The sequence below is a fragment of the Felis catus genome, chromosome D2 (genome assembly GCF_018350175.1).
Source record: "Felis catus isolate Fca126 chromosome D2, F.catus_Fca126_mat1.0, whole genome shotgun sequence".
Classification (NCBI taxonomy): domain Eukaryota; kingdom Metazoa; phylum Chordata; class Mammalia; order Carnivora; family Felidae; genus Felis; species Felis catus.
Window position 1 is genome coordinate 86,811,943 of NC_058378.1, and position 27,020 is coordinate 86,838,962.

General features: G+C 65.3%; 1 protein-coding gene across 9 annotated transcripts; it reads left to right on the forward strand.

Annotated features, from left to right (window-relative positions):
- The first annotated feature begins 13 nt into the window (after positions 1-13).
- PWWP2B (PWWP domain containing 2B) lies at positions 14-25,932 on the forward strand. Of its 9 annotated transcripts, none has more exons than XR_006587447.1 (5): positions 1,092-1,266; positions 10,211-11,505; positions 18,884-23,851; positions 23,956-24,694; positions 25,262-25,932. XR_006587447.1 is itself a non-coding variant. In XM_023241148.2 (4 exons), exon 3 carries the CDS (start codon positions 10,317-10,319, stop codon positions 11,790-11,792), a length of 1,476 nt encoding a protein of 491 aa, XP_023096916.2. In that variant the 5' UTR covers positions 1,134-1,266; positions 5,737-5,834; positions 10,211-10,316; the 3' UTR covers positions 11,793-11,805; positions 25,262-25,932. The 9 variants fall into 9 exon arrangements, 5 of the variants coding, with proteins under 5 accessions (XP_023096917.2, XP_023096915.2, XP_023096919.2 ...); XR_006587448.1 differs by having other exon boundaries at positions 18,884-19,071; positions 19,557-24,694; XR_002736997.2 differs by lacking the exons at positions 18,884-23,851; positions 23,956-24,694 and having other exon boundaries at positions 1,091-1,266; positions 10,211-11,805; positions 25,262-25,431; positions 25,508-25,932.
- Positions 25,933-27,020: the final 1,088 nt, after the last annotated feature.

Genomic DNA, 27,020 nt, shown 5'->3' on the forward strand with positions numbered 1-27,020 from the left:
GCCCGCCAATCCCCTGTGCCCAGCCAGGCGCTCGCTGCGAGCTTGGCTCAGGGGACCAGCCGGGCCGGGGCAAGGTCACTGCAACAGGCCGGCCCTAAGGGCTGCCTTTTTTACGGGGTCCCGAGCAAGGTGCGAAATGCGCAAAGGCTCGGGACAGTGGAGAAATCTGGCTGGGCTGGAGGCGCGCGGGAGCAGGGTTCCGGAAGGGGTCCCTGCGGGGCCCGCGCCCGCTCGGCGCCTGCACCTCCAATTAGCCCAGCCCGCCAGCTGCGCGCGTGGGGGAGCCCCGCTGTCACTCAGGGAAGGCGGTCCTTTCCGCTGTGGACGCCGCACGGGGTCCCGGGCCCTCTGGGCGCAGCGGGGTCGCACGCACCCCGCAGATTCCCCGGCGACCCGGGGGCGCGCGGCAGAGACCTGCGGACGGACCACCCACCCCAACGCCGTTGCGGGCCACCCCCAGGCGCACAGGCAGCCCCGCGCCGGGCGCGCGCCCTCCGGTCACCCGCGGAGGCGCCGAGCGCACGAGGCTCGCCAAGTGCCCCCTCCGCGGCGAGGACTCGAGTGGGCCGCAGCTGGGCGCCCGCTGGTGTCCCCTCGGCGCCCGCGTCTCCTCGGCCCGGCCCGACCGGCTTCCTGCTCGCGTCGCCCGGACTTCCTCCCCGCAGTGCCGGGTGGCCACCGGGTGCCAGACCGGAGGCGGGGGGAGGGCGGGGGAAGGCGGGGGCCGGGCCGGGCCGGCGCGGGGGCGGGGGGTGGGGAGCGGCCCCGGGGCAGGGGTCCTGAGCTCCGGCCCGCACGTCCTCTGGGCGGGCGCTCGCGGCCGCGGGCCCCAGCGGAGGGCGCAGCCGGCCCTGCCCCGTCCCGGGGGTCCCGCAATGCGCTTCCTCGCCGGCTCCCAAGCGCCCGGCCCCGGCTCCCCCCGACCCACCCCCCGCGCCCCGTCGGCGGGCGGGGGGTGCCCCGCGCGCCCCACCCCCCGCCGCCCCGGCCCGCTCGCGGTGGCCGCCCCGAGCGGAGCTTTGTGACGTCAGGCGGCCGGCGGGCGGCGTCACGCGCGGGCTGACCCGGCGGCGGCGGCGGCGGCGGCGGCGGCGGCGGCGGGGCGGGGGCGGGGGCCGGGGCCGGGACGCGGCGCGGGAGCATGGAGCCTCGGGCCGGCTGCCGGCTGCCGGTGCGGGTGGAGCAGGTCGTCAACGGCGCGCTGCTGGTCACCGTGAGCTGCGGCGAGCGCAGCTTCGCCGGGATCCTGCTGGACTGCACGAAAAAGTGAGCGGGGGCGGGGGCGCCCCCCTCCCCCCACCCCCGGCGGCCGGCGCGGGGCGGGGTGGGGGTGGGGGCCCGGACCGGCTCCGGGGCGGGGCAGGCTCGGCGCCGGCGCCCGCTTTCGGTTTCCATCCCCCCACCCCCCACCCCCGGCCCGGGGCTTCGGGGCGCGCGAGCGCGGCCGCCCCTCGGGGGGCCCAGAGCGCCTCTCAAAGTCGTCGCGACTTGCGGGGCGGGAGCTGCGGTGGGCGCCCGGGGGAGGGGGGGGGGAAGTCCCCGCGCCGCCGCCGCGTGCCGCCGGCTCCCGAACTCCGCACGTCTGCCATAATTAACGCACTTTTCTTTGTTCAGACGCACTGTTGAATTCGGCTGTTTTCAGAATTGTCGGTTGGGGGGCGGCGGGGGAGCGGGTTCAGATGCGCGCCTGCCCTGACCTGCCCTGCCCTGCCCTGCCAGTCGCTCACAAGTGGGGGCGTCCTGTCTATCGCCCTGGGTCCCCCCAGACTCCTAGGAGCGACTCGGGGCTGAGGCTTGGACTGATGGCAAGCAGTTGCGTCCAGCGGTGGGATTTAACCCACGCAGCGCGGCCTGGGGCGCAGGGGCCCCGGGCAGTGTGGGAGCGAGAAGGTGCCCGTGGAGGTGCGGAGCGGGGGCGGGGGGGCGGTGGCCGCAGGAGCCCTGCTTTCTGGCGTGGAAGGGGGTCCCCGGGCAGGCCTGGGGGCACCTGAGACGCACCTGTGCGCCCGCTGCAGGGACTCGGCGGCAGGAAGAGTCTCCTGGATACAGTGTCACATGGTAGTGAGCTGTCGCGCAGATAAATGATTAGGCATTAATCAGGCACTAATGTCTTGGCGCTCCTGCTGGGCCTTATCTCCAAGCTGAGAGCAGTAAATGGCTCCCCTTGTGGAGGCCCAACTTTTTCCCTCCGTGGAGCCCAGATCTTGCAGTAGCGGGGACGTGGCAGGAAGACCATCACTCTTCAACAGTTACCCTGCTGGCATCATCTCTTTATTAGACGTGCCAGAAGCCATTTATGCACCAGTCATGTGATTTAACATATGGCCTCCCGGGTGACTGTCGCCCCGCTCCGCCCTGGCTACCACAGAGAGTGCTTGGCGGGACCCGGTGGGGGTGGGGGGCGCGGGCTGCAACATAGCCACCTGGAGGCTGCCAAGCCTGTACCTCCACCCCCCCCAGGTGGCCAAGGTCTCCTGCCCCTGATGGCCATCACTTCCTCTCTCGGGCAGGACTGCCAGCTCGGTCCGTCCCTGCTCCCCTGTCTGTGCGGGGGCTGTACTCAGGCTTTGTCTGCGCAGCCCTGCCTGGCCTTTCCTCCCTGGAGAGGGGCACTTGCAGCAGAGGCTCCCCCCCCCTCGTTTTCTGGGCTCCCCAGCTCAGCACAAGGGAGGCTGTGGGCCCCTCGGCTTGTGGGTGGCGATGTTTGCCGAGATGGCAGCCTCACCCTCCTTCCTCTCTGCCTCCAACTGGGCTCCCCTCCCTCAGGCTGTGGCTAACCTGGTGTGGAGATCAACAGCCCCCCTCGCTCCCCTCCCGACCATCCCCCTCATAGAAGCCAGCGGGCCGTGCTGGGATCCCCAGTGTGGGAACTGGCAGCAGCACGCTGGTGGGCGTCAGCCCTGCCGCGGCCACGTTCAGCTGTAACCAGAGTGGCCCAGAACCGAGGCCTCGGTGGGTGCAGCTCTTCTCAGCGCTGGCTCTTTCCGACTGGCATCGATCCCTCCTCCTTGTGGGGAATCCCGAGACCCCCTGCGGCCCCCCGGCGCCTCCAGCCCTCCAGGGCGTGGTCCCGAAACTGCCCACCCTCGTCTCCCCGCCTCTTGCCACTTCTGGTTTCACCGTGCCTTCTGCTCTCTGCCCGTGATGTTAAGGACTCAGCAGCACTCCTGTTTGCAGCCTGGTCATCAGGTGGGGTCTCTTGGCGGCCCGGGCGGGGTGTCGTGGGCCGCGGTGTCTGGCCTTGGGCTGCCGTGTCCGTGGCACCGATCCGCCTTCCCTGGGGCCGGTTTCTCCTCCTCGGTGCCTGCTGCCCCTCCCCGACGTGTGACAGTGGCAGGGCCGGTCAGTGGAGGCCCCACCCTGGGTGGTGGCGCTGGCCGGCCGGGAACAACAGCTGGGACCTCCGATTGCACACAGCCGCCCACCTCTGGGAGCCCGCGGGTCCCAGAGCAGTGGGGTCGTCCTAGGTCTGTCGAGGGCAGCGAGGCCGCAGCTGTCGGTGTGCCCGTGGTGCGCGGCCAGGCACGTGCCAGTGACTGTCATCGTCAGCAGCCTCCAGCGTCTGTGTGCGGGCCTGGGGTGGGGGGTGGGGGGCCGGGAGCCTGAGTCTCCTGCAGGGGTGGAGCAGTCCCAGGGGAGGGGTCCCTCGTGCAGCCCCCATTTCCCGTCCCAGAGCGGGGCCCATGAGCAGTGTCACTCTCCAGGCATTTGGGAAGTGGCGTCCCCTCCCTTGGCCCTCTGAGAGGCAGATTCCCGTCCCCAAATGTGCACAGGAGGACGAGAGCTCACAGAGGCCCCCGAGATCTCAGCAGGTGTGTGGAGCTGCTGGGGCCGGTGCCCAGCTTCCTCCCACCCGAGCCTTGAACCTGCTGCCAGGTTGCTTTGTGCTCTGAAGGAAGGTCCTCCACTGCTGAGGGCCTGCCCTCTCGTGCCTTCACCTGCATTCATTGACTCCCTACTGTGTACCTGGGCTGAGTCCCAGGAAGACTGTGCGTGGACCCTCCAGCTTCCCTGTGAGGCTGTGCTTTCTCCTGGTGGAGTAAGGGTGCAGGTGGCCCAGGCCTGCCCCGAGTCTTTGGGCTGGGGTGCCGGGCGGGTGTGGGCATTGTTTTGTGGGTGGTTTGGGGGTACCCTGGGGTTGAGGTCCCCCAACGGGGGTGGCCCTGGCTGAGGCATGGCCCCAGGACAGCAGAGACCCAAGTGGTAAAGGAGAGGTCTCGAGAGTAACGGGAGCCCCGACGACCAGCTGCCCCATCGGGCCTGATGGCAAACCCCAGGCCCCCAGCCCTCATCCCCCAACTGGTGTTTTTCAAACTTACCCAGTTGTGAGTCACCCAGGGCGCCATTACCGTGCAAGATTCCTGGGCCTTTGTGACCCACACCCCACCCTGGGAGGTTGGGACTCCAGCCAGTCAGGAATCCCAGCAGGCCTGTCCCCGGGCAGGAGAGCACCCCTGTTCCATCCCAGGCAGAGCCCCTGGTCCAGGAGGGAGGCTTGGCCACTGGTGACCGGTCCTGGGATGGTTCACTGGGCAAGCAAAGATAGACGCCTGGTCCGGGCCCTGCTGAGCACGCCCTCCTTGCCTTCAGGGGCCAGAAGGGCCGGGAGCAAGGTGCCCTGTGTGTCATGGGGTGGCAGGGTCTGCGGCTGGCAGGCAGCTGCACCCAGGGGACCTGGCCAGCGTGGAGGTGATGAGGGGGTGTGGACTGCGGGAGCCCTCAGATGGCTTAGACAAGGGTGCGGTCAGCTGAGCTTTACTGGGATGATGCTGGTGGTCTGGGACTCGGGGGGCCAGATGTGACAGCCTTGCCCCATGGCTTGTCCCCGAGACCCTGGGTCTACCCATGGGGGCGGGCGGCCTCCCATGTAGACAAGGGGTCACTCTGGTGTCCAGGCTGTGACTTCCCCTGCCAACCTGTTTTTCACAAGTCCCTGAGCAGAAGTGGACCCGGAGGCCTCCACACCCTAGAGGCCTGGCAAGGCCACCCTACCTTCCTTGTGCCAGCTTGCTCCTGACCCTCCCTCGGGGCTAGGCCTTGCAACTCCCTGTGTGCAGGGCTGCAGAGGAGACAGACTGCTGCACGTGTCCTAAACCAACGTGTAGAGTCGTGGGGGGAGGGGGGAAGGAGGTGGGGGTCAAGAGCCTGGCCGCAGGGTGGGCCTCACCATCGGGACTCAGGCCTGTCCTGGGGCTGCAGGCTCCTCGGATGGACCCCTGGGGTGTTTCTGTTCCAGAAGCCACGTTTTCTCACCTCTCTACCGGACACCGGGGTAGCCTCTCCCTGTGAGAGGTTGAGGAAGGAAAGTCCAGGGCAAACGTGGACCTGGCTGGGGTCGGAGGCCGCTGTCAGTTTCCACAGATGCTTGGATCCCGAGTCGGTAGAGCGGAGAGGCCGCAGGGGAGGCCGGGAGCTCTGGCAGGCGGCCGGGCCGTCTCCTCCTGGCCACGGGCCAGCTCGGGCCCGGCTGCTCTGGGGGTTTGCTGAGCTGGTTGCATGGGTGAGACCTCAGGGAGGGCGGGTGAGCCGAGGCCCGGCCGCTGGTGTTTTGCCAAGGACTGCAGGCTAGGCTGCTTCTCTCTGGGCCCGGTGTCCGTGCCAGATGGCCGTGCCTTCGTCTCGGCAGAGTGGGGACACTCGGGGGAAAAACTGCTTTGCTTTTGGGTCTCACCCCCATCAGAGTCTCCTGGGCTCCTCACCTCGGTGTCCCCCACCTTTCCTTTGCCCTTCCCCCAGCTCCCCGAGGACGCTGTGCTGAGGTTTCGTTTGGGGGCCCCCAGTTTCCTGCATGGAGACCTTGGTCAGTCCGGCCCTCCAGGCCCCAGCTCTGCACTGTGAGTCACCCCAGTCCCAGGGCCCCTCCTCACACACATCTACCCCATCCTTGGGTGGGCAACCGGTGGGTCCAGCAAGGACAGCACAGGGCGGGACAGCGGGGCTCCTGGGCCGCCCAGCCCTCTCGCCTGCTGAGGCCCTGCGGTGCCACCTGGGGGGGCACTGCCAGGCTGGCCGGGGCCACCGTCCCTGGGCACGTGCCAATGTCAGCACAGCCTGGCCTCACCGAGGGCCTGGGCCCCGTAGGCAAACCACAGGCTGTGGTGTTGCCACGCCTCGTGCCCTCCGGTCCAGTTGAGGTCACCCCGCTGGAGACAGGGTGCTGAGATCCTTCGAGAACGGCTTGTGTCTCTGTGCTTGGAGGCAGTGGAGATGAGACGTGAGCCCAGACTGCTACTGTCACCAGACCCGCCGGGTGCCCTGGCCTCCCTCAGCCGCCTCGCCATCGCCATCGGCGAACCGGGCAGGGGGACGGTGTGGACCTCACGGGGCTTGGCGCCCAGGCGCCTGCTGCCCAGGGAGCGAGCCCCTCACTGGCTGCTGTTTACCCGCCGGCAGCTGTGGGTGTGGCCGAGGCTGGAAGGAAGCGGCCGCCTGCGGAGTCACGGGGCCGCGGGGTCAGCCGGCCCGAGTGCCAATCCACAAGGCCGCAGCTGACATCTGGGAGCCCGCCGCACCCCCGAGGCTGTGGCCCCCACGCAGGGCAGGTGCAGGCATGTTGCCTGGGCTCTGGGTCCTCTGTGAAGCTGTGTCTGACCTCCCAGGGCAGGGAGGGGTCACTCAGGAGCCATAGAGCACGTGCACCGGTCTCTGTGACTGTCGTAAACACGCAGGGGCTTCTGAGGGGTGTGTCATAAACGGTGAGGGGGGGAAGCCTCCCTGGAGCACAGCTTCGGGGCCTCGGGGGTAGGGCGACAACCCCCTCTCCGCCCCAGCTGTCCCCAGCCTGCCCCCCCCCCCCGGCGGGGGGAGGTGGCCAAAGGCGCTGTCAGCCCACAGGGTCCCGCAGAGGAGGCTTCTGGAGGGAAGATGGGTTCCGGGTGAGGGAAAGGACCTGCCCCGGGGGGTTGCTCTTGGGGTGTCCCGGACCCCGGCTGGCAGGAGGGGTTCTGCACCCCCACAGGCAGGCTGGTAGGGGCACAGGCATGGGACAGGGTGGGGCAGAGGGAAGGAGAGCCTGGGGGGGGGTGTGGGCTGGTTCCGAGTGGGGTGACGGCAGAGAAGCTTGGGAGGGGAGTGGGGAATGTGGATGAATCCCCACGGTCTGGTCACGGTCTGAGTGCCTGTAAAGGGGGGCAGGAAGTGGGCTTTGGGGGGCCTTGGGAACAACCCTCCAGGTCCCAGGGGTGTGGATCCTGTCTGCTGTGTGGCCTCTCCTGGTCTGTGGGACCCCTTGGTCTGTAGACGTGCCTACAGGTTTCCCTCTCAGGTTCTGGAACCTTCCTGTGGCCCTTATTTCGTGCCCACAGGTGGCAGTTGGGTGCCCACTCAGCATAGGGGCTGGTCTCCCCAGTGACCTCCTGGCCATCCTGGAGTTCCCAATGGGGCTAAGGCTGTCCCTTGAGGGGCCCCTTGGGGGCTTTTTGCGTGTCTTGATGTCACCCTCTGTCAGGTCACCACGGCTGCGGGGGGTGGGGACCTCCTGCCTTCCCCGTTCTCCTTGCCAACACCCCCTTCATTTGAGGCCTCTGCATGGGCGCCATGGGTTCCATGGAGGGGATCCCAGCACCCCTAACAACAAGAGGCAGTGAGCACGCTGGCCCAGAAGCTCAGGGTGAATGTGTGTGCACGTGTGTGTGTGTGTGTGTGTGTGTGTGTGTGTGTCTGTGTATTGGTGTGAGTACATGTGTTTAGCGCTCAGAGTTTTTGCTTTGTTCTCAATGTTCTATGTTCTATGAGGCTTATTGAAAGGGAAGAATCAGGTGCTGATTCCGATGTGGGGTCCAGTCCCCACTCTGATGCCTGAGGACTCAGGGTGAGGTTTGGCCTGCTGGCCACGACTGTGGGTGGGGTGGGGGCAGCTTTGGGCCGGGCCTTGTCTCCCACACCTGGACCCCAGCAGACTTCCCCGAGAGGGCTGCACAGTAGCTATTCTGGGCCTGGCGCCTGTCCTCTGTCCTGGCTACTCAGCAGTGCCGGGGGGGAGCGGGGAGCAGGAAGGCAGCCAAGGGTAGTCCGAGCACCAGCACGAGCACGCGTGGCTGGGCGTCAGTAAACCCTGACTTACAGAAACTGGAGGTGGCTCTTGGGGCTGTGAGGTCCGTGTGCCCGGTGCCGGGGTGCGGAACCCTTTTTCCCGGTGCGGACACGACCCCGGGGCCCCCCGTTCCCCAGGAGTCCCGGCCCATCCTAGTGTGCGAGTCCTCTAGTGCAGGTGGCCAGCACTAGGGAGCAGACTCTGGTATCGCTGTTGGTCACCAGGGATGCGTGGCCTGTGGCTGCAGGGGCTGCAGCACATGTGGTCCGGGGGGATGGCCTGGCCGTCCCGGGCCACTGGGCACATGAAGAGCCACACGCCCAGCAGAGGATGGAGATGGGTGGCGGGGCTCACCGTGGCTGCTCCCCCCTCCCCCAGAGCAGAATCCCACCTCAGAGGGAGCCGGGTGCCCCCCTGCGGCCCGTGGCTGGGTGCTCCCTCCCAGGCTGGCCTTACAGCTCCCCTCACCGCTCTCCCTTGCTCACAGTTACAGGTTACACTTCGGCTGTCTGGCCACACAGAGGGCAGGAGCAGTCTCCCTGGGGCCCGTGGCCATGGTCCTGTGTCTATGGACTCTCTGGTCATGAGGAGATGAATGTGAACCCCCTGCCCCCACACACGAAGACTTTAGTTTCGGGATGGCCGCACGTAGACAAGAGCTTGATAAGAAAGGAAAACCGTGGTTTCCGGGCTTTTGCCACGACCTTGAACGGAAACGGGGCAGTGTTCACACGGTGGGTGTGCCGCCATATTTGTTAACTCATCGACCTCGAGACCGAGGACCTTGGGGGGGCGATGTCCCCGCGGGTCACTGCGCCTGGGCCAGTCCCGCAGCCGTCTGCGGCCGGCTCCCGTGTGGCCTGTGCCCGCTCCCGGCCGGTCCGCGGCACTCGGGGGCCAAGCTGGAGGCGGTGATGTCCTGTGCGGTGGGCCCTCTTAGCTGGCCTCGATTCTTCTGGAGAACAGCAAACGGAGAAACCATTGGGAAATAGAAAAGGCAGAAGCGTTCATTTGTCGTTTCTACTTCGGTTAGGTTCGTAGCGGACGGTGAGCACAGAAGTGCCGTGTTTCCCTTAACTTGACGGAAGAAGTCTGGTTTTGTGCGTAAAAAGTAACAGGTTTTGGCAAAAGGGCCTCGCAGGTGACATCACATTTGTTTAGAAGTTACGCATACCTACGCGGCCTTGTTTTTCACTGTTTGGAACAGTGAGCGTCTTCCTGCTGCACCGGGTGTCGCTGGTGAGTTAGTACGGCCTCCTGACATTCCCGGCACGGGGTCCGGGGGGACGGAGCACTGACCACTGACTTCAACAACGAAACACCCCAAGGTGCCCAGACGTCTGAATGGAGGCTGCCTGGCCCGACGCTTCCCGGGGAGAGGTCCGGCCTGTGGCTGCGGAGCCCTGTGGGTGCCGCCGTGCCATTGGCCTTGGCCGTGCGTCCTCGTGGGAGGGGTCCTCCTGCCCTCTCGTGTTCCCTTCCCATGGGTCTCGTGGCCCTGTCGACACTGCCTGGCCCACTCTCCTTCCTGGAGCTGGAGGGCCTGTGGGAGAGCCTGGGGGTGCCCGGCAGGAGGGGTGGTCCTTCCAGGCTACGGTGGCCAGGGGTGGTGTGGGTGTCACCCTCACCCGAAGGCCGTGGAGACAGCTGAGACCGACTCAGCATTTGGGAGGGAGTCATCTCACTCCCAGACCCAAAGCTCTGGTTCGGTGGCTGACTTCTGTCCTCTCTGGGCTGTGGAGGCCATTGCTGCCCCCACACACGGCTGGTGCCTGGGACCCGGCTCCCTGAGCCCGGTAGGGACCATGCTTGGGGTCTTCCCTTGGGAGGAGAGAGAAGGTGAACAAGGCCCATGAAGAGCAGCCGGCCTGCTCAGGCCATGTCACAGAACCAGAGACCCTGTTCTCAGGCTCCCAGGGCGCCCTGGGAAGTCTCCATCTGCCCCCATTCCCCTTGTTACCGTGAACCAAGGTGTGGACGTCGGGGCCCTGCGGACCCGAGAGCTGGCCGCCGTGCTGGTCACGAGACTTGGTGGAGCACGTGCCTCCCCTGAAATGTCCCACGTGGTGGACACATGGGGGCGTGTGCCTCCCCAGGTGCTCCGGGCCCCACGGGCCGGGACCAGGTGCAGCGGTGTCCTCCCGTCCTGACTCTCCCCTTCTGTCTCCCCTCTGCCAGGTCCGGCCTGTTTGGCCTGCCCCTGTCGGCCCCGCTGCCCCAGCCCGAGGACCCCCCAGTCAACGGCTGCCACGGCCCGGCCCCCGCAGAGCAGGACGGAGAGGCAATGCAGCTGGGGACAGTCCCTCCACCGCCTCCCGACGGGGACCAGCCCCCCGAGACTGCAGACCCCAAGCCACCGCTCGTGCCCCCGTTCCCGCCGTATTTCGAAGGCGCCCCCTTCCCTCCCCCGCTCTGGCTAAGAAGCACCTACCGGCAGTGGGTGCCACAGCCGCCCCCCCGGACCATCAAGAGGACACGCCGGCGTCTGTCCCGCAACCGTGACCCGGGTCGGCTGGCCCTGAGCCCCATCCGCCTGCGGCCGCGCCAAGTACTCTGTGAGAAGTGCAAGAGCACGCTGAGCCCCCCCGAGGCCAGCCCCGGCCCCCCGGGTGCCCCGAGGCCGCGCAGGAGGGTGGGCAGCGGCCCTGGCTTTGACAGCGAGCCCCGCAAGCCGGAGGACCCGGCCGGCGGCGGCGACCCCGCGGCCACCACGAGGAGGAGCAAGAGGGAGAAGCGAGAGGAGGACAAGGCCCGGGTGCCACGGAGCCCGGCCATCAAGATCTCCTACAGCACGCCCCAGGGCACGGGCGAGGTCGTGGAGATCCCCTCCCGCGTGCACGGGTCCCTCGAGCCCTTCTGCCCCTCCCAGGCCCTGCACGGCGGCGGCCAGGACCCCAGCGGGCCCAGCGCCTCCATCCCCAAGCTGAAGCTGACGCGCCCCGGGCCCCCTGGCGCCCGCCTGCCGCCCCCCAAGATCCGCCTGAAGCCCCACCGCCCGGGGGCCGGGGAGCGGGAGCCCGTCTACAGAGCCGAGCTGGTGGAGGCGCTCAACGGCCACGGGCGAGGACCCCGGGCCAGCTCACCCCCTCTCCTGGGCCACGGCTCCGCGGGCCGTGGGCCGGCGGACTCGTCTTCCGGAAGTTCTGGCGAGGACGATGACTTCAAGCGGTGTCCCCAGGGCAAACCCCAGCAGGACGGCCTGGCGTTCCTCGCCGCCTGCCCTAGGAGGGGGACGGACTGTGCCGGCGAATCTGTGTGGAGCAGCGACAGCCTGGACGAGTCCAAATCGTGCAGCTCGGAAGTGCCGTCACCGGACACGTGTGACCTGTCCGGCGACGGTGCGTCTGTGAGGTCCTCGTCTGGGGCCGCGAGGCAGACGGTCCCGCCCCTGACGGTCAGGCTGCACACACAGAGCGTCTCCAAGTGCGTGACTGAGGACGGAAGGACCGTGGCCGTGGGGGACATCGTGTGGGGTAAGGTTCATGGTTTTCCTTGGTGGCCAGCGCGTGTCCTTGACATCAGTCTTAGCCAGAAGGAGGACGGGGAGCCTTCCTGGCAAGAAGCCAAAGTCTCGTGGTTTGGTTCTCCGACTACGTCATTCTTGTCTACTTCAAAACTCTCCCCTTTCTCTGAGTTTTTCAAACTGAGATTTAACCGTAAGAAGAAGGGGATGTACCGGAAAGCCATAACGGAGGCCGCCAATGCCGCGCAGCCTGTGGCCCCGGAGATAAGGGAGGTCTTAACCCAGTTTGAGACGTAAGCCGCCCGACCAGGTGAGCGCGCAGGGCTGCTCCTGTGCCCCTCCCGCCGCTCTGCTGGGGAGCCTCCGCCCTCTGGCTGGCAGTTGGCAGAGAGGCCCGCTTAATGGCAGCGGCACCCTGCTTTGCGGTTCGCGGAAGAGGCTTTCCGAATCGAGTCGTGGGGGATCGTCAGCCACCGTGCAGAGAACAGGGCTGGTTGGTGTTTTGCGGCCATTTTTCCAAGTGCCGCGAAAGATCTCCGTCCCCTTTTATTTGCGTCCTGGAGAAGGCGCGGGTGTTGGGGCGGGGGGAGCTTCCTCTTGGCCACTCGCTCTGAGGGGTCACTCCCTCTTCTCTCCCCACGCTGGGGCCGCAGCCCCTCCCTCCTGTCCCCAGTGGGTCCTGACTTGGCCGGCTGCCCTCAGATGCCACTCGCGTGGCCTTAGCCCCCACCCCCCTTCCGGCGGGCGCGTGGTTCCCGGACCTGTGTCGGTCAGGTGCTCCGGGGTCTGTCCCTGGGCCGGTGTCCTGCCCTCTGTCTCCCCTCCAGGAGAACTCTATAGGGCCTCCCACCCCAGGTCTCAGAAGGAGACCCCATGGGCCTGGGGTGTCACCAGGCAGCATGTGGGGTGGTCACCATGTGGGGTGTCAGGAAACGGCCGAGGGGCAGAGGCTGCCCGCCGTGAACTTCCCGGGGGGCCCAGGATGCAGGGAGGGGCTGGGTGTGTTCCCATCGGAGGGCGTCGGCTCTGGGGCCTGAGCAGTGGGGTGTGTCCAGCGGTCACTGGCCCCCGTGGTGGCCCCCCAGTGCCCACTCCCCTCCCTGTCCTTCCCCACGGCAGGAGGCGGGTCCCGTGCAGGCTGCCTGCATTGGACCCGAGGGCGTGTGGTGGGGCCCCCCTGTGGAGGTCAGGCCATGGCCCTCTTCCGGGCCCCTTAGCCTAAGGCCCAGGCCCACAGAAGCAGAGAGCGGGGAGGCGGGTGTCAGCGGAGCACTCCTCCACCCCAGGGGGGCCTCTGCCTCAGTTTCTGTGACCTCTAGCTGCCCTTGTCCGGTCTGGTCCACCTGCCTGTGTGCGTGTCTGGTGCCGGTTTCCCAGCTCGGGCCTTCGGGCCTCAGCTGGGCCGGCCGACGTGTGGTTGGGAAGGGGTTGGTGGGGCACCTGGCGTGGTCCCTCACTGCTGCGCCACGTGTCTGGGGGGGTCCTAGGATTGAGGAAGCAATGGTGAGGGGTGCGCCTGGGCAGGGTCACAGCCAGGACTCCCGAAGCCTTGTCCCCACCCTTTTCTCCACTTGCTTCCTGCATCGAGCCTGGTCACTGCCCCTGAAAGACTCCCAGGGGTCCAGACACAAACCTGTCCTCCCCCGAAGCAGGCACAGCCCTGTGACCTCTGGGTCTTTGTGATGGGGCGTGGGCGCCCTGTGTGTCGGGGGGAGTCTGGAGAAAGGTCAGGTGCTCTGGGCATCTCCCCGCTCTGGGTGTGTCCTGTGGGCCCCGGGACCGTCTGTGCCCTCTGCTGCCCCCTTACCCGACCTCTCTGCTCTCCAGGCCCCTTGGCCTGGTCTGGGGCCAGGGTGGAAGCTGGGCACCTCCCCCACTCGCCGTGGGCCCGTACTGTCAGCGAGGATGTGGTGAGCAGTCAGTCCTCGAAACCGACCTTCAGATCCCCGGTCACAGTGGGCAGTTCCTAGGGACGTGAGCCCACCACGGGGGGGGGGGGCATGGGGGGCGTGGGGGGGTGGCAGTGTGGCCTGGCGGGCAGGGAGCCCCTGGCTGGGGTGGTTCTGGGCTGGCTCTGTTTACCAGGAAGCAGAGGGAAGAATCTTGCCAGACAGGTTTGCCTGCTGTAGGGGCCCGTGCCCACAGACCGGCCTCCTCCCGGCTCCCTTCCCCCTCCCTCCCGGCCTCCCTCTCCTCTCTGTCTTTCTCTCCCTCTCTCTGTTTCTGTCTCTGAGCATCTCTCTATCTCTGTCCCTCTGGCTTCAGGGACTGTGCCCATGCTGTCCCCAGCGGTGCGTGGGGCTCTGGGAGCGAGGGATGCTGGATCTTGTCGGCACCAAAGCACAAAGTGGTCTTGCCCGAGTGACTCTTTAGTTTTGTTGTATGAGGATGGAAGGCTGCCGTGAGGTCCACGCCAGGCAGGAGGCTAATGGTGCTGGTGAGCGGGAGTCTCCCGTCCACAAGATTGCTTTCGAGTGTCAGTGGTGCTGTTTGGGCACCAGGCCCTCTGCTCCTCCAGGGGGAAGCCGGGAACTGCCTTTGCCTCGCACGGGAGCGGCATGGTCCCTGGCACCTGGGCACACCTGAGAGGAGGCCGGCACAGTCCTGCCGCTGGGGCAGGGGTTGCTGGGGACGGTTGTCCTTCGGGCCACGTCCACCGGCTGCCAAGGCCCAGCCCGACTGGCCCTGCTACCACCCCCTGAGGCACTTGCTGAGAGCCCCTCGGCCCCGGGGGAGAATCTGTGCTGCTGACCAGTGCTCGTCAGGAGGAAAGCAGCACACATCGTGGGGGCAGCTCCCTCCCGGGGCCACCTGGTCCCGAGACTCCTCCGTCCCACTTTGCAGGGTGGCAGGAGGCTCAGCTGAGAGGCGGGTGTCCACAGGGACATTCTGGAGAAGCCCCGAGCCATCCTGGGACTCGGTGGCCAGGGCACCGGTGAGAGCCCAGCCCGGGGCGGGCTCCGGCGACAGGGCACAGTGGTCCTCAGCAGGCACTGACCTCCAGGGACAGACATGGGGCCGCCTCGCAGGGCTCTGGCTGCTCGCTTGCTGCTCTGGCCCCGAAGGCTGGCATCTCTGAGCTTCATTTTCCTCATCTGTCTCGGAGTAACCGTAGCACCTGCCACGTGGGCCGGGTGGTGAGGGAAGGGTGCCCAGCGGGTCTGGTAATGACCTGTTGGCCATCGCCTTTCTGGCCCCTCCCACATCCCCTCCCCCAGGTTGCCACAGGCTGCATCCCTGGGGTGGGGACGGGGTTGTGCTCCTGGCTGGATGGGGCGGGTGTCCCCCTCCTGACTGTGACGCTCCAGGGGCTCCAGGGGTCACAGGGCGAGGCCTTTTGGGAGCTGACTGGTCAGGCCTGGCCTGCAGGCAGGCAGCGGTGCCTGACAGGTGAGGGTAACTGCTCCCGAGGGTGGCATCCCGCCCACGGAGGGCCGAGTGCCCCTCCAGATGGGGGTCAGAGGGTACACAGCGTCAAGGAGGGCCTCCCTTGTGAGTCACGTTCCCCAGACTTGTGCGTAATCACGTGCAGGAAGGTGCTGAGAAGGGGCAAGGGCCCCACAGCAGAGTGTCTGGTGAGGAAGCTGACCTGGACTAGGTATCCGGGGAGGCTGCCTGGAAGAGGCGACATATGGCTGAGAACCAAACGGTGGGCTGATCATGAGCTAATAGGGCGAGTGCCTGTGGCCTGTGGCGGAAGGAATCTCGCACTTTCCAGGGTGGGGCAGGAGGCACACAGCTTGGGGAGGCCAGCGCTGCAGCCTTGTCCTGAGAGCAGAGGGTGCCTTGGGGGCATGTTAGGCAGAGGGGTGAATGGCCCCATTCGGACTGGAAAGACCCCTGGCTGTGGGGTCAGGGGTGGGGAGGGGGACAGGAGGGGAGGGGACAGAGCAGGGAGCAGGGATCTGAGGCCAGAAGAGACCAGCCAGGGATGCTGGTTGTCGGCTCCCGGAACTTGGGGACCACGGTGGCCAGCGTCTGAGTGCCCGAGTCTCGGCTGGCAGGCCAGCACTCAGAGCAATGTTGGACCTGGGGTCGTGGATCCGTGGAATGATCTAGGCCCCACGGGATGGCTGCTGGAGGGGAGGAAGCTTTGGTGCAGCGGAGAGGCAGAGCAAGGTTACGGGGTGTGAGGCCTGGCAGGGGCCCAGAGATGGGGACTGGGCAGGGAGGTGGATGGCACAGATGGGATGGGGCCTCGTCCAGCCTGCTGGCCCCACACGGGGAGAGGGTCGACGGTCATTAGGAGCGTGCCCCGCGGGGCCCAGAGCTATGGGGACAGGAGACCTGGGTCCCGGGGGCCCTGAGAGCACCCTCTGTGCAGCACTCGGAGCTCAGGGCTCTACTGGGCAGAGCCGGGTGGGGGACGGGCTGTTGGCAGTGTTCCGCTGAGGCGTGGGCCAGGCTCTGCGGTACCTGCAGGGGGTGGGGGGGCACAATGCCGCGCGGAGTCCCTCCCTGCCTCTCGGGCCAGTGGGACACTCCCAGGCTGCATGTGAGCTGGAGGGGCCCCAGCGCGCCCCTTTCTGCCTGAGCCGCCAGGGTGCCGGAAGGCAGGGAGCTTTCCGAGGTCACAGAGCAGCCCCCTCGAGGGGCCAGGAATTGGGTTCCTGCTTCACTGAGCGAACGACGTCCGGAGGGTTAGCTGCAGCCACGGTCCCGAACGACCACATGCGGGGCCACCGGAAAGAACAGAAATTTATTCTCCTGGCTCTGGAGGCCAGAACCCCAAACTGCAGGCGTCTGCAAGGCTGTGCTCCCTCCGGAGGCCCCAGGGGAGGATCCTTCCAGCTCCCGGGGGCTCCCAGAGCCCCTGGGCTTGTGACTGCACCGGTCACATGGCCTCTCCCGCTCCTCAGTGTCCAGTCTCCCTCTGCCCCCCTCCTGCAAGGACCCCAGGGCGGCCGCGCGAGAAAGCCAGCGTTTCCTCATCAGAGCCCTTAATGTGGTCACACCGCAGCACCTTCCCTGCAGAGGGTGACAGTCCCCTTCCAGGGGTGGGGCCTGAAGTCCTCGGGGCCCCAGTTGCCCAGTGTCCCCTCTCATCTGGTCAGCAGATGTTAGGGGCCTTTGTGTCCACCCAGCTTGGGTCCCCCAGCCTCGTCCTTGACAGGCCAGCTGGGCTCAGGGACGGGTCAGTGGGTGGTGAAGGGGACTGGAGCCTGACGGGGTTGTGTGGTGCTGTTCCGGAAGGATCCACCGCCCCCCCCCCCCCCCCCCCCGGGAGGCTGTGCCTGTGGGCGGTGGGTCCTTCAGGCTGGAAGTCTTCATACATGTGCTGCGTGCTGGGCCGGCTGGGGCAGAAGCATCCGGACCCCGTGTCCGGGGTTTCACTTTCCTTGTCTGTCGTGCCTTCGAGAGCAGGGTGCTTGAGCTGCGAGCCCCAAACCGACTTTTCTCTTTTCCCAGCTGTAAATAAAAAGGTGCTTCCGCGTCTGGAGATGGGTTTTCAGCTGACTTCCTGCACTGCTTTCAGGGAACTCAGGTTCTCCGCGAAGGTTATAATTATTTTGTTCCCGGAGGAAACTAAGGCCTGTAATTCTGAGAATTCTGAGCTTGCTGTGGGCGCGCAGGCCCTGTCCGACCTCCCCCCTGCCGGGGCCGTCCTCGCTGCTCCTCCTGCTTCTTCCGGGCAGTGCTCTGAGCACTGCCCGGTGGCCAGGCAGGGTGCAGGTAGGCGGGGCGGGAGCAGGGGCAAGGCTGTGCTGGGAGACTCACGTGTTTGCAGCAGGTACCTGGAGCAAGGGGGCTTCTCCTGACTTCGGGGAGGGGCTGCCTGTACCCCCAGGGAGAGCACGCATCGCCCTGGATGTCATTGCTTCCGTACCCCTGCCCCCCCCCACACACACACCTGCTCTGAATATTCACCCCTGGCTCCACGCAGCTTCAGCACCCCTGGACCCGGCACCTGCCCTGGGGTCAGAGGTCCAGGGGTGCACGGGGAAGGGCCCACATTCTGCACGCCTGTGCCGTGGGACTCGAGCAGCACCGCCCCCACCAGAATCACTTCCAGATCACTTCAGAATCACTGTCCAGGCCTTTCCTTAGCAACCTTCAGTGACACCCTGGGCATCCCGTAACCTTTGGATGCAGTCTTGCAGGACAGGTCGGCTCCCAGCACTCTGCAGAGTGCCCAGGGGGCTGTCACAGCACACAACCTCGTGGGACATACTCACTCCCGTCAGTCCGTGCAATGATTGCCCTTTCGGGGCTTCTGTCACTCCGTCCCCACGGGCTATCCCGGCAGGTTAGCTCAGCGGCTCCTAAGCCGTGGCCATGCTTTGTACACAACCCAGGATTCCGGCTTGTTTCCCGCCCACACCTGGGGCTGGCCGTTTCCCAAGGGGTCCTGGGTCCTCTCGAGGGAGGGGCAGCTGGTGATCCCTCCCCCGTGGTTTCCAAGCAGACCTAGGAATATCTTTAGAAGAGAAATTGACTTTGGAACTGATTTTTCTTTCCTTTTTCTTAAATTTTAATGTTTATTTATTTTTGAGAGAGAGAGAGACAGACAGACAGAGCACGAGTGGGGAAGGGACAGAGAGAGAGGGAGACACAGAATCCACAGCAGGCTCCAGGCTCTGAGCTGTCAGCACAGAGCCCGACGCGGGGCTCGAACTCATGAACCGTGAGGTCGTGACCTGAGCTGAAGTTGGACACTTCGCCGACTGAGCCACCCAGGCGCCCCACCACTGATTTTTCTAATCCAGAATTTTTACTTCTTGGTTGTTTGGTTTGCATTTCTGTTCTCTTATGCAGAAAATCTTGTTAATGAAATTCACATGGAGTTGACTTTTGAACAACGCGGGCTTGACCTGCACAGGTCCACTTGTACACGGACTTTTTTCCGATGAATACACAGCAGTAGTGTGAATGTTTGTAAATGTAAAATTTTCTCTTCCTTCGGTTTTCTTAATATAACGTTTGCTTTCCTCTGGCCGGCTTTGTCGTAAGAATACAGCATATAATTCATACAAAATATGTGTTAACCATGTTGTTGGCAAGGCTTCCAATTAACAATAGTTTTGGGGGGAGTCAAAGTTTCACATGGATTTTTGACTGTGCCGGGGTGAGTGCTCCCAATCCTTATTTAGGGGTCAATGGTATTAATTTTCTATGTAAAAGTTAATGTGTATATACAATAAGTCAAATATTAAATATATGTAAACCATATATTTGGCATGTAATATATCAGCTGTGTAATATATGTGGAATACTGCTACTGGGTGATTAGTGGGGATACTCCAAGGTTTCCTTAAGGATCTTAGTGTCCTTGGGGTGGGGGCTATGTGTCAAGTTCCTCTTTCCAAGTCATCGAGACAGTTTCTTTCTCTGTGGTTGTTACGACCTACAGTTAGGGTCATTTATTTCATTTTACGTTCCATTTGTAGATATCCCTGTGTGTTTTGTAATTCTGTGCTCATGGACGTGACAAGGGTCCCACGTCAAATCGGTGCAACCAGTCCCATCTGGAGACGTCTGGCTCCGCCCTGGCGCCCCCAGTGTTGGCTGATCTTCCTGAGTTTGCGGCATAAGCGGGCACAGATATGGAGATGGAGCCCCCTCTCCCCGCTTGGGCGTAAGCAGCGTCCACACCCCCCAGGTGCCCCACTGCGCCTCCGACCCGCACCAACCAGATGCTGGTGGCCGTGTGCAGAGACCTTGTCCCCATCCTGGCAGAGTCCCCGGGCCTACTGGCACCCTTGCGCCTTTCTAAGCCACGTCAAGATGGGGTGTGGGCGGGGGTGTGAGCACATAACCAGGCAGGAAGGTCCTTCAGGCCTCGGGGGATCTGAGACTATGACTGGACCCGGTAGTGGGAGTGCAGGTGTAGGGCAGACAGGCCCCCGAGAACCCCCAGGTTCTCCCCACGCCCTGCCCCTGGCACCGTGTGGCAAAGCCACAGCGGCTGCCTCGCGCCGTGCCTGCTGGTCGTTGCCTCTTGCTCAAGGCTGTTGGTCCGTGTCCCCCTCTTGGAGAAGCTCTCCCAGAGCCCCCTGTGCACAGCTGTGCCTGACAGGCCCCCAGCTCGGCATGGTCACCCTGCACCCTTATTTCCATCAGGGCCCCTTTGACAAGCCACCCCTCCATTCTGTGCTGCCCTGTGTGGGCTCCCCCTCAGGTAAGTAAGTTCTTGTGAGTTCAGACCCTCGCAGCAGGGGCCCGCGGCACCGGGGAACGGGGCTGTGGCACCCCATCCCACACCTGGGGACGCTGGTTCGCGGGAGGCACAGAGCCAGGGTTCGCCCCCAACCGGGCCCTCCACTGCACAGCCAGCACCCTCCGCCCCGCCTAGGCCTTGGGGAGAACTGGTTGCCTGATGTGCCCACCAGCCCGCAGCACCCCGGGCAAGAGAAGGTGCTTCCCAGCTGGAGGGGTAGCTGGAGTGGGGGAAGCCGCCCGGGAAGAGGATCTGGGGCAGGTGGGCAGGTTGGCATCTGCCCCGGGGCATCTCTGGAATAAGAACCCTGAGCTAGAGGCTCCCACGTCCACGTGGACAGATCACGTGTAGCCCGGGCTGTCCTGGGGATTCTGGACACCTCGACCTCAGCCCCGGGCCCTCCCCGGACAGAGGGGGAGCACTGGGAGCAGGGCGCCTGGGCCTCCGGACCAGAGGGTTCGGGCCACGCATCAACTTCCAAATATCCTGGGGAAACTCCTTCAAACCACAGTGGTGCAGCCCTCCATCCTGGAGGAGCCGGCATTTCTGATACCCGCATTCCTGGGAGTCGTCCACTTCCGGTGGGCGTGACTGACCCTGATTCTGAAGGCTTCCTGCCAGTGTGTCTGAATTTCCCAGAGGAAATAGCACTTCAGTGGCCTTGGGATCCCCACACCTGGGCCGGGGTCTCTGTGGTGCTGCAGGAACCATGGGGACCAAGCAGGTGGCTTCGGGCCCAGTTCTGTAGAGGAGGGTGCATGGGGGCCACAGCCAAGGCCACACGGGTCTCCGCAGGGTTGAGGGGGTGGCCGCGCTTGGCCAAGAGCCAAGGCCAAATGGCAGAGCTCTGTGTGTGTGTGTGTGTGTGTATGTGTGTGTTGCCCATGGAAGGCCGTGTGCTGTGGGGCTCTTGGGGCTGGAGCGGGGTCACAGACCCAGGACGTGAGCTTAGGTGGCCACTGTGTGACAGGCACTTCCGAGGGGGACTGGGCCGTGGGGGGGGGAGGGGTTGGTGGGGGTCCGCATGGGGACGTTCTGCACACACCATCAGGACGGTGGACATCCGCGATGCCCAGCCAGCGGCTGCCTCTCTTGCTTTGTTTTGTGACGCCTGGTGGTTCCCCCTTCTGCGTGTGGCTGCTGGCTGATGTCACCGTGTTCAGAAGGCTTGTGGTTTGGGGAGACGGGCCTTCTTAGTTCTGGTCTTACGTGTTGGGAGTGGCAGCTCTGGTCGCCGTCACGGGACGTGGGACGCTGCCCAGCACCCGCCATGCTGCCCACCCTCCGCCCACACAGCCCAGGCCCTGTAGGGGGAGGGGAGCCCTCCTGGTCACCCCCATCTTCTCGACAAGCCCCAGCTGTGGACCCAGTCACTAGGGCGCCAGCGACTCGGGCAGGCAGAGCGGCCTCGGCTGACCTTAACCATGGGGCCCGTGCTGGTGACCTCGGGGCCCCATGGGGGACACTCCTGATGGGGGACAAGCTCCTGGGAGGTCAGCCCGGACCAGTGAGGGGCAGACAGGGGGGAAGGGGGAAGGGGCTGTCCGGGCACTTGCGTGGTGGAGGTGGAGACAGGGCCCTGCCCAGAGACCCCGGAGCCTGGGGTGGGGGTGAGGGGAGGTGGGGCAGCTGCGCTGGGCATTGGGTGTCTTCCTGCCTAGGAAGCCCCGGGAAGAACGAACTTTTCTGTGCGGCTGTGGCCGCCAGCAGCAGCCAGTGTAGTGATCTCGCCTTTCCCATTGTTCCCCGCATTTTCCAGGGGGGCGGGTGGGAGGTACAGCAGGGGCTGGGGTGCTCTGGGGGGTCCCCCAGAACATCCCTGCATGACAAGGGACGGGCTCTGGGCCTGTTGGGCTGGGAGGAAGGAAGTGACCCGGCAGGGGTCCTGCGCATTCTGAGGGGGGTTTCCTGGCTGCTGGGTACGAGGAGGGTGCAGGGGGCTCCGCCTTCTTCCCCAGATTTCTCAAAACACCTGCTCTTCCCATGGAGCCCGGCCAAGCCGGAGCGGCGGTGGGCGAGGGCACTAGGACAGACCCGTGACCACCCTGTTTGTCTTGTCGGGAGGGGGGACTCCTTGAAGGCTCCGTGTGATGCACGAGACAGAAAGGGGCGAAAGGGGCGGGCTGGCCGCCGCCTCTGGAGCCTGTGGTGCGTTTTTCTAACGAGGCTCAGGGCTGATGGATGTTTAACGACATCTCCAAAGGTCGTGCTGCTGACGGAGAGGGGCTTGGGCAGGTTTAATTATCTCCCGGGGTGGTGTGGTTCTCGAAGCGAAGCGTGCTTGCCTTTGATGTGAGCCCCCAAAGCATTCAACGGAAAGGGGCGGCCCGTGCGCCGATTCCCGGGTGGTGCTGACCCCTCGGCCCCCAGCAGCTCCCGCTGTGACCGGCCGTGACCTCCCCGGAGCCCCCATGCCCCTCCTCACCGTGTCTGCTGGGCCACTCAGCAACCTGATCATGGAGGTGTGGTTGCCCAAACCCCTGTCCGGGGTGGGCTGTCGGTCCCCTGTGCGGACGCCTGCAGAGGAGCTCAGCCTGGGTGGTCACAGCTGCTTCCTGGGCAGGGACAGATGAAAAGGCAGAAAGAAAACGGTTCTGGGGGGAACGGGTTTGTGCAACAGGCCGCGCTCTGGCCAGTGTTTCTCCCTAAGGGACTGTTCATCTTGTTTGGGATCTGCGTGCTCAACGGTGCAGGACCTGGGACCCCGCCTCGTCTGCCCAGAGCGCGCAGCGGCTGTGGGGGGGGGGGCGGGCAGAGCCCCATCCGGCTCCCGCATCCGTGGAGAGTGGCTGTCACCCTCGTCCAGCTTCCCTGAGACACCCCCCAGGCAGAGCTCACTGGGATCAGCACGCTTCCCGTGACACAGTGACTTGGAGTCATGTTCTTCTGAGAGACATTTTCTTGGGGACCCTGAGTCAGGGCCTCTCCCTGGCCAGGGAAGGGACTGCCATCCCAGGTCAGAAACCCCTGCCCCTTGAGTGTATGTTGCTCAGGCCTCCTCCCTGACGGGCCAGGGAACTGTGGAGCCCTCTGGAGCAGCCTTCCCTGCAGGGAGTGTGGTCGGGGCCAGGGTTGGGTGTTCAGGCCTGGACTTGCGGGGAGACTGTTTCCAGCAGAGGGCCTGGCATCTCGGGGCACCTCGCTCCTGGGGCTCAGCCTGACGTCCGTCCAGCTGCACTGTGGTGGAGTCTACGACCAGGGAGGCCTAGGGCCCCGTGGGGTCCCCTTCTCAGGCCCTTTAGAGTCAGGGCTCCCCCTTGGGGACATCTCGATTCCAGGTGTCTGTCCTCCAGGACAGAGAGGGGGTAACTGTGGTTTGGAGTCACCCGGTCTGGGGTGCTTTGTTCTGGTCACCCTGGGATGTGGGTTTGTGTCCTGGCCTCGAGGCTTAGGCGAGTGACCTCGGACAGGGTTGGGAGCCTGAGCCCCTGTCTACAAGGCAGGGGTGGTGATGGCCCCTCAGCCCTAAGCACCAGGGCCGTGGTCATCTCCACCCTCACACCCCCATCCCCTCTCTGCACCCACCGCCCCTCCTGCCCCCCGGGGGGCTGCTGGCCACCCCCAGAGCCCTGTGTCAGGGCCAACGCGGGTCTGGTTTGCTGCAGCCACTGAGAGAGCTCCTCTCCCGGTCACCAGAATCCGGCCATTTTGGACAGAGGAGGAAGGGCCGTCCCCTGCCCCCCGCCCAGCCGGGCCACTCTCGGGTGGGATTGTTGCTGTCAGCCCTTCTGCCCCAGGGTCTTTCCTGGGCCCCTCGGGAACCTGACGCCGGGTTGGGACCTGGACGGTCAGTGCGGCTGAGCCTCGGTGATGTCGCGGGGAGGGGCCCCCAACCACGGACACCTGTCGCAAGGGCAGCAGCCTTGTGTTGGAAGGTCTGGGAGGTCAGTGTCTTGTCCCCTCCACCCAGCCCCCGACCTGGGGCCAGCCGCGTCCTCCGGGGGGGTGGGGTGGGGGGGTTTGCTTTGGGCTTAAGCTCCTCCCAGCCACCCGCTTGCACCACCTCTGTGCCCCTCGAGGGCACGGGTGGGTCCTGGGGCCTCCAGGCCAGCCCCCCAGGGCCGGTGTGGTGTGGACGGGGCTGACCTGGGCGCACGTGTCCACACGCGCGTGCGCACACACACACACACACAGTCATTTGGCTGAGTCTAGATGCAGTGCTGGTGTTAGACGTCGCAGCCCATCCGTGCGGATACCCGTGAGTAAATTTCATTTTTGTTCAGCTCTATTCTCTGCAGAGTTGAATTTGCCTCATCCTTTGGCTGCTTAGTTTTTATGTTCTTCTCACTTATTTGTCCCCAGCTAGGAGAGATCAAACCCGTCAGGGCCTTCAGACGGCGACGATCACTGTGTGATGTGTGAACAGGCTTTGCCACCACACACGGGCCTAACGTGTCGCGGCTTTGGCGTTCCTTATGATTGTGTGTGCTCCCGGGCCGTGGCGCCGGCCGGGGCTGGGGTGTCCGTGCGGCCCCTCCCCTGCCACGATACGTCGGGTGCCCTGAGCTGTGTGTCTGTCTCTGTTTCTCTGTCTCTCTTTCTCCCCCCCCTTCTTTCTCTGTCTCTCTCTCTCTCTCTCTCTCCCCCTCCCCCCCATCTCTCTCACACACACGCAGGGCCTCTCCGCGTGGCGGCCGAGCCTTCTCCCAGCGTGGCGGTCTCAGGGCAATCTGGGCCTTGTCGCGGCATCTCCATCTGGGGGTCTGAGGCAGGACTGGGGCAGCATCACTTCTGCTTGTTTGGTCCGAGCGCATCGAAGGGGGGTGGGTGGGGGAGCCCGGCCCCTCCTGGTGGGAGGGCAGCCGTCTGCGCCCCGTGGGCTCTCCTGGCCGGGCCGGACTGTCTCCTGTCTGCTGGACGCCAGCTCCCCTCGCCCTCCAGGACCTCCTGTGACCGTGTGGCCCTGCAGACCTGCCACGTGTCCCTCCACCCCCCGACGAAAGTGCAGAGAACACGTTGCCCCCGGTCACCAGACTCGGGCCAGCTCCCGTCTGGCAGGCGTGGCTGCTGTCCCCGTGCGGGGCCGGGAGCCGGGGCTGAGGTGCCCGTCCATCCCTGCGGCCGGGCCTGCTCAGGGAGACCTGGGAAAGGTTTTCTTATTCAAGGGTCTGTCCCCTCAGCCCCAGGGGGCTCCCCCACACCGAGAGGGCGTGTCCCTCCAGAGGGTGTAGGTCACACATTCTGACGGTGACACACTGGGGTCCCTCTGAGCTGTGAGCCCCAAGCCATGTGCACAACCATTTTAGCTCCCCAGTCCCCCTGGCCATGAGGGGCCAGAAGGATCTAGTGTCTCAGGGGGAGCCCCGTGGTCTGGGCTCTTGAGCCGTCAAGTGTCCTGCACCTTTTTCTGGGAAATCCTGGGGCCCTGGGAGGTGGGATGGACACGAGTGGGACAGGGGCCACCCAGGAGGTTCAGCGGGCACAATGTGGCACCAGGGAGGCGAGATTCCTGGGGTGGTGAGGGCCAGTGGGAGCTGGGGGGTCCTTGAGGGTCCCTGGCGAGACAGAGCCTGAGCGGGTGCTCTGGACTGGTGGTCGGACCCCCAAGGGGCCTGTCCCCCAGCACTTGACCCCGAGGTAACCTCTTTCCCTCTCTGCTTCCCTCAAGGTCACCGACGGTGAGGGCGCGGCTGTTCTCCTGGAGCTTCTGACTTTGGGGGTGCCCTCCGCATCACCTGTTCCGTCTGAGGGGCCCCGTGTGCCTTCTGGCCAGCTGCCTGCAGAAATGCGCCAGGCCCACGGCGGCCAGCCTGCTAGGGGGTCCCCAGAGGGGAGCAGGTGTGTGTGGGGAGGAGGACAGCCCCCAGGAGCACCGCGGCTCCTCCCCGCTGAACGTCTTTATCCCCCGACTCAGGCTTTAGCTCCTGTGGTTTGTGAAGTTCCAGGAGCCCACGACGCCCTTCCTGCTGCTGCCTCGCCCACTGGGGCACCTAGCAGGGGCGAGGCCTGCCACCCCGCGTCCAGGTCCTGGGCCAGGCCCCCTCAGGCCCGCAGGTTTCCAGAAACCAGCTTGCATGTGTGGGGCGCTTCCTCCCCAAGCCCTCGGCACGGGGTCTCTGTGCACTTGAGAACCCGGAACCTGCCCGGCCTCCCCCATGATCCTCCCAAAGCTGGGGGCCCGCGGGCACCCTGGCGGTGAGGGCCTGGGGAGGGGAGCCACTCCGGGAATGCGGGAGACTTCCAAAGGAAAACAGCTTGGCCTGTTGTTTGTAGGAGCTGCTCCTGTCTCCTTTCTGTCACTTTAAAGACCAAAAAGAAAAAGAAAGAAACAGAAAACGAGTTCTGCTCCTTCTTTATTTAAGCACGAAAGAGAATGAAGGGAGGTCTGTGTCGAAGCCGCCCGGGCGCAGCGTTTCCGTGTGGTCCTGTGTGTCGCGTGCGGGTGGCCCCTGGAGGGACGCCCACTGTGTGTGAAGGTGGCAGCTTTGAGAAGCAGGTGGCCCGTGCCACATTCCCTCCCTGCCTGCCCTGGGCGCGTGGCTCGTCTGGGCCTCCCTGCGGCTCCCCCAGGTGGGGCAGACAGGATGGCTTTGTTCTCCCTCTCTGCTGCCTCCTGGTTTCCCGGCTGGCTCTCCGGAGCCGAGGGACATCCCAGAAGGGACGGTGACGGCTCTGCCTGGTCCTGGTTTTACTGGAACATTTTGAGGGCCCCACCAGGACTCTCGGGGCCAGGCTGGGGCTTGTGTGGGGGGGGGGGCACTTCAAGAGCCCCCCAGGACAGAAGAGCGTGAGACTCCCCTCCCCCCTGGTTCCTGTGGTTCTGGGCTTGACTCTGGGGGGCAGAGGGTGCGGGACACAGCAGAGCCAGAACCTCACCAGAATAAACCCTCAGGAGGAGCTGTGCTGGCCCCAGGGTCCACAGCTGGAAGACGCGCCAGTCCGCCAGGGCAGGGCGAGCTTTGGAGGAAGGAGGGACCGTGCTCTCTTCCCCTCCCCTCCTGTCCTGCTCCGCGGGCCCTGTGCTCACAGCTGCCCTAAGGCCATCCCCCTGGTCTGGTGCCAGGGGCTGCCATGCCCACTTTTGAGGGGAGAAGTGGCTTCTGTACGGTGCCGCCTGGATTTGGGGACAGCACCAAGGCAGAGAGAGGGCGTTCTTGGAAAGCTAGGCATGGCTCCTTGGAGAAGCACATCACAAACGGAGACGAGGACTCAGGGCCCCGGAGCCGGACAGCCACAGGCAGACCACTAAGCGCCCAGCCAGGGCTCCCAGCCCCATGCTCCCAGGTCACAGCAGCAGAACAGCCCCCAGGCCCAGGCATGATGATGGCCACCGGGGTGTGGGGGTTTGCGTCCAGGCGGCCCATCCCGACCACCATCGCAGGAGACAGAGACTGGCCCTGCCCCAGAGCTGTCCCTGGGCTGTCCTG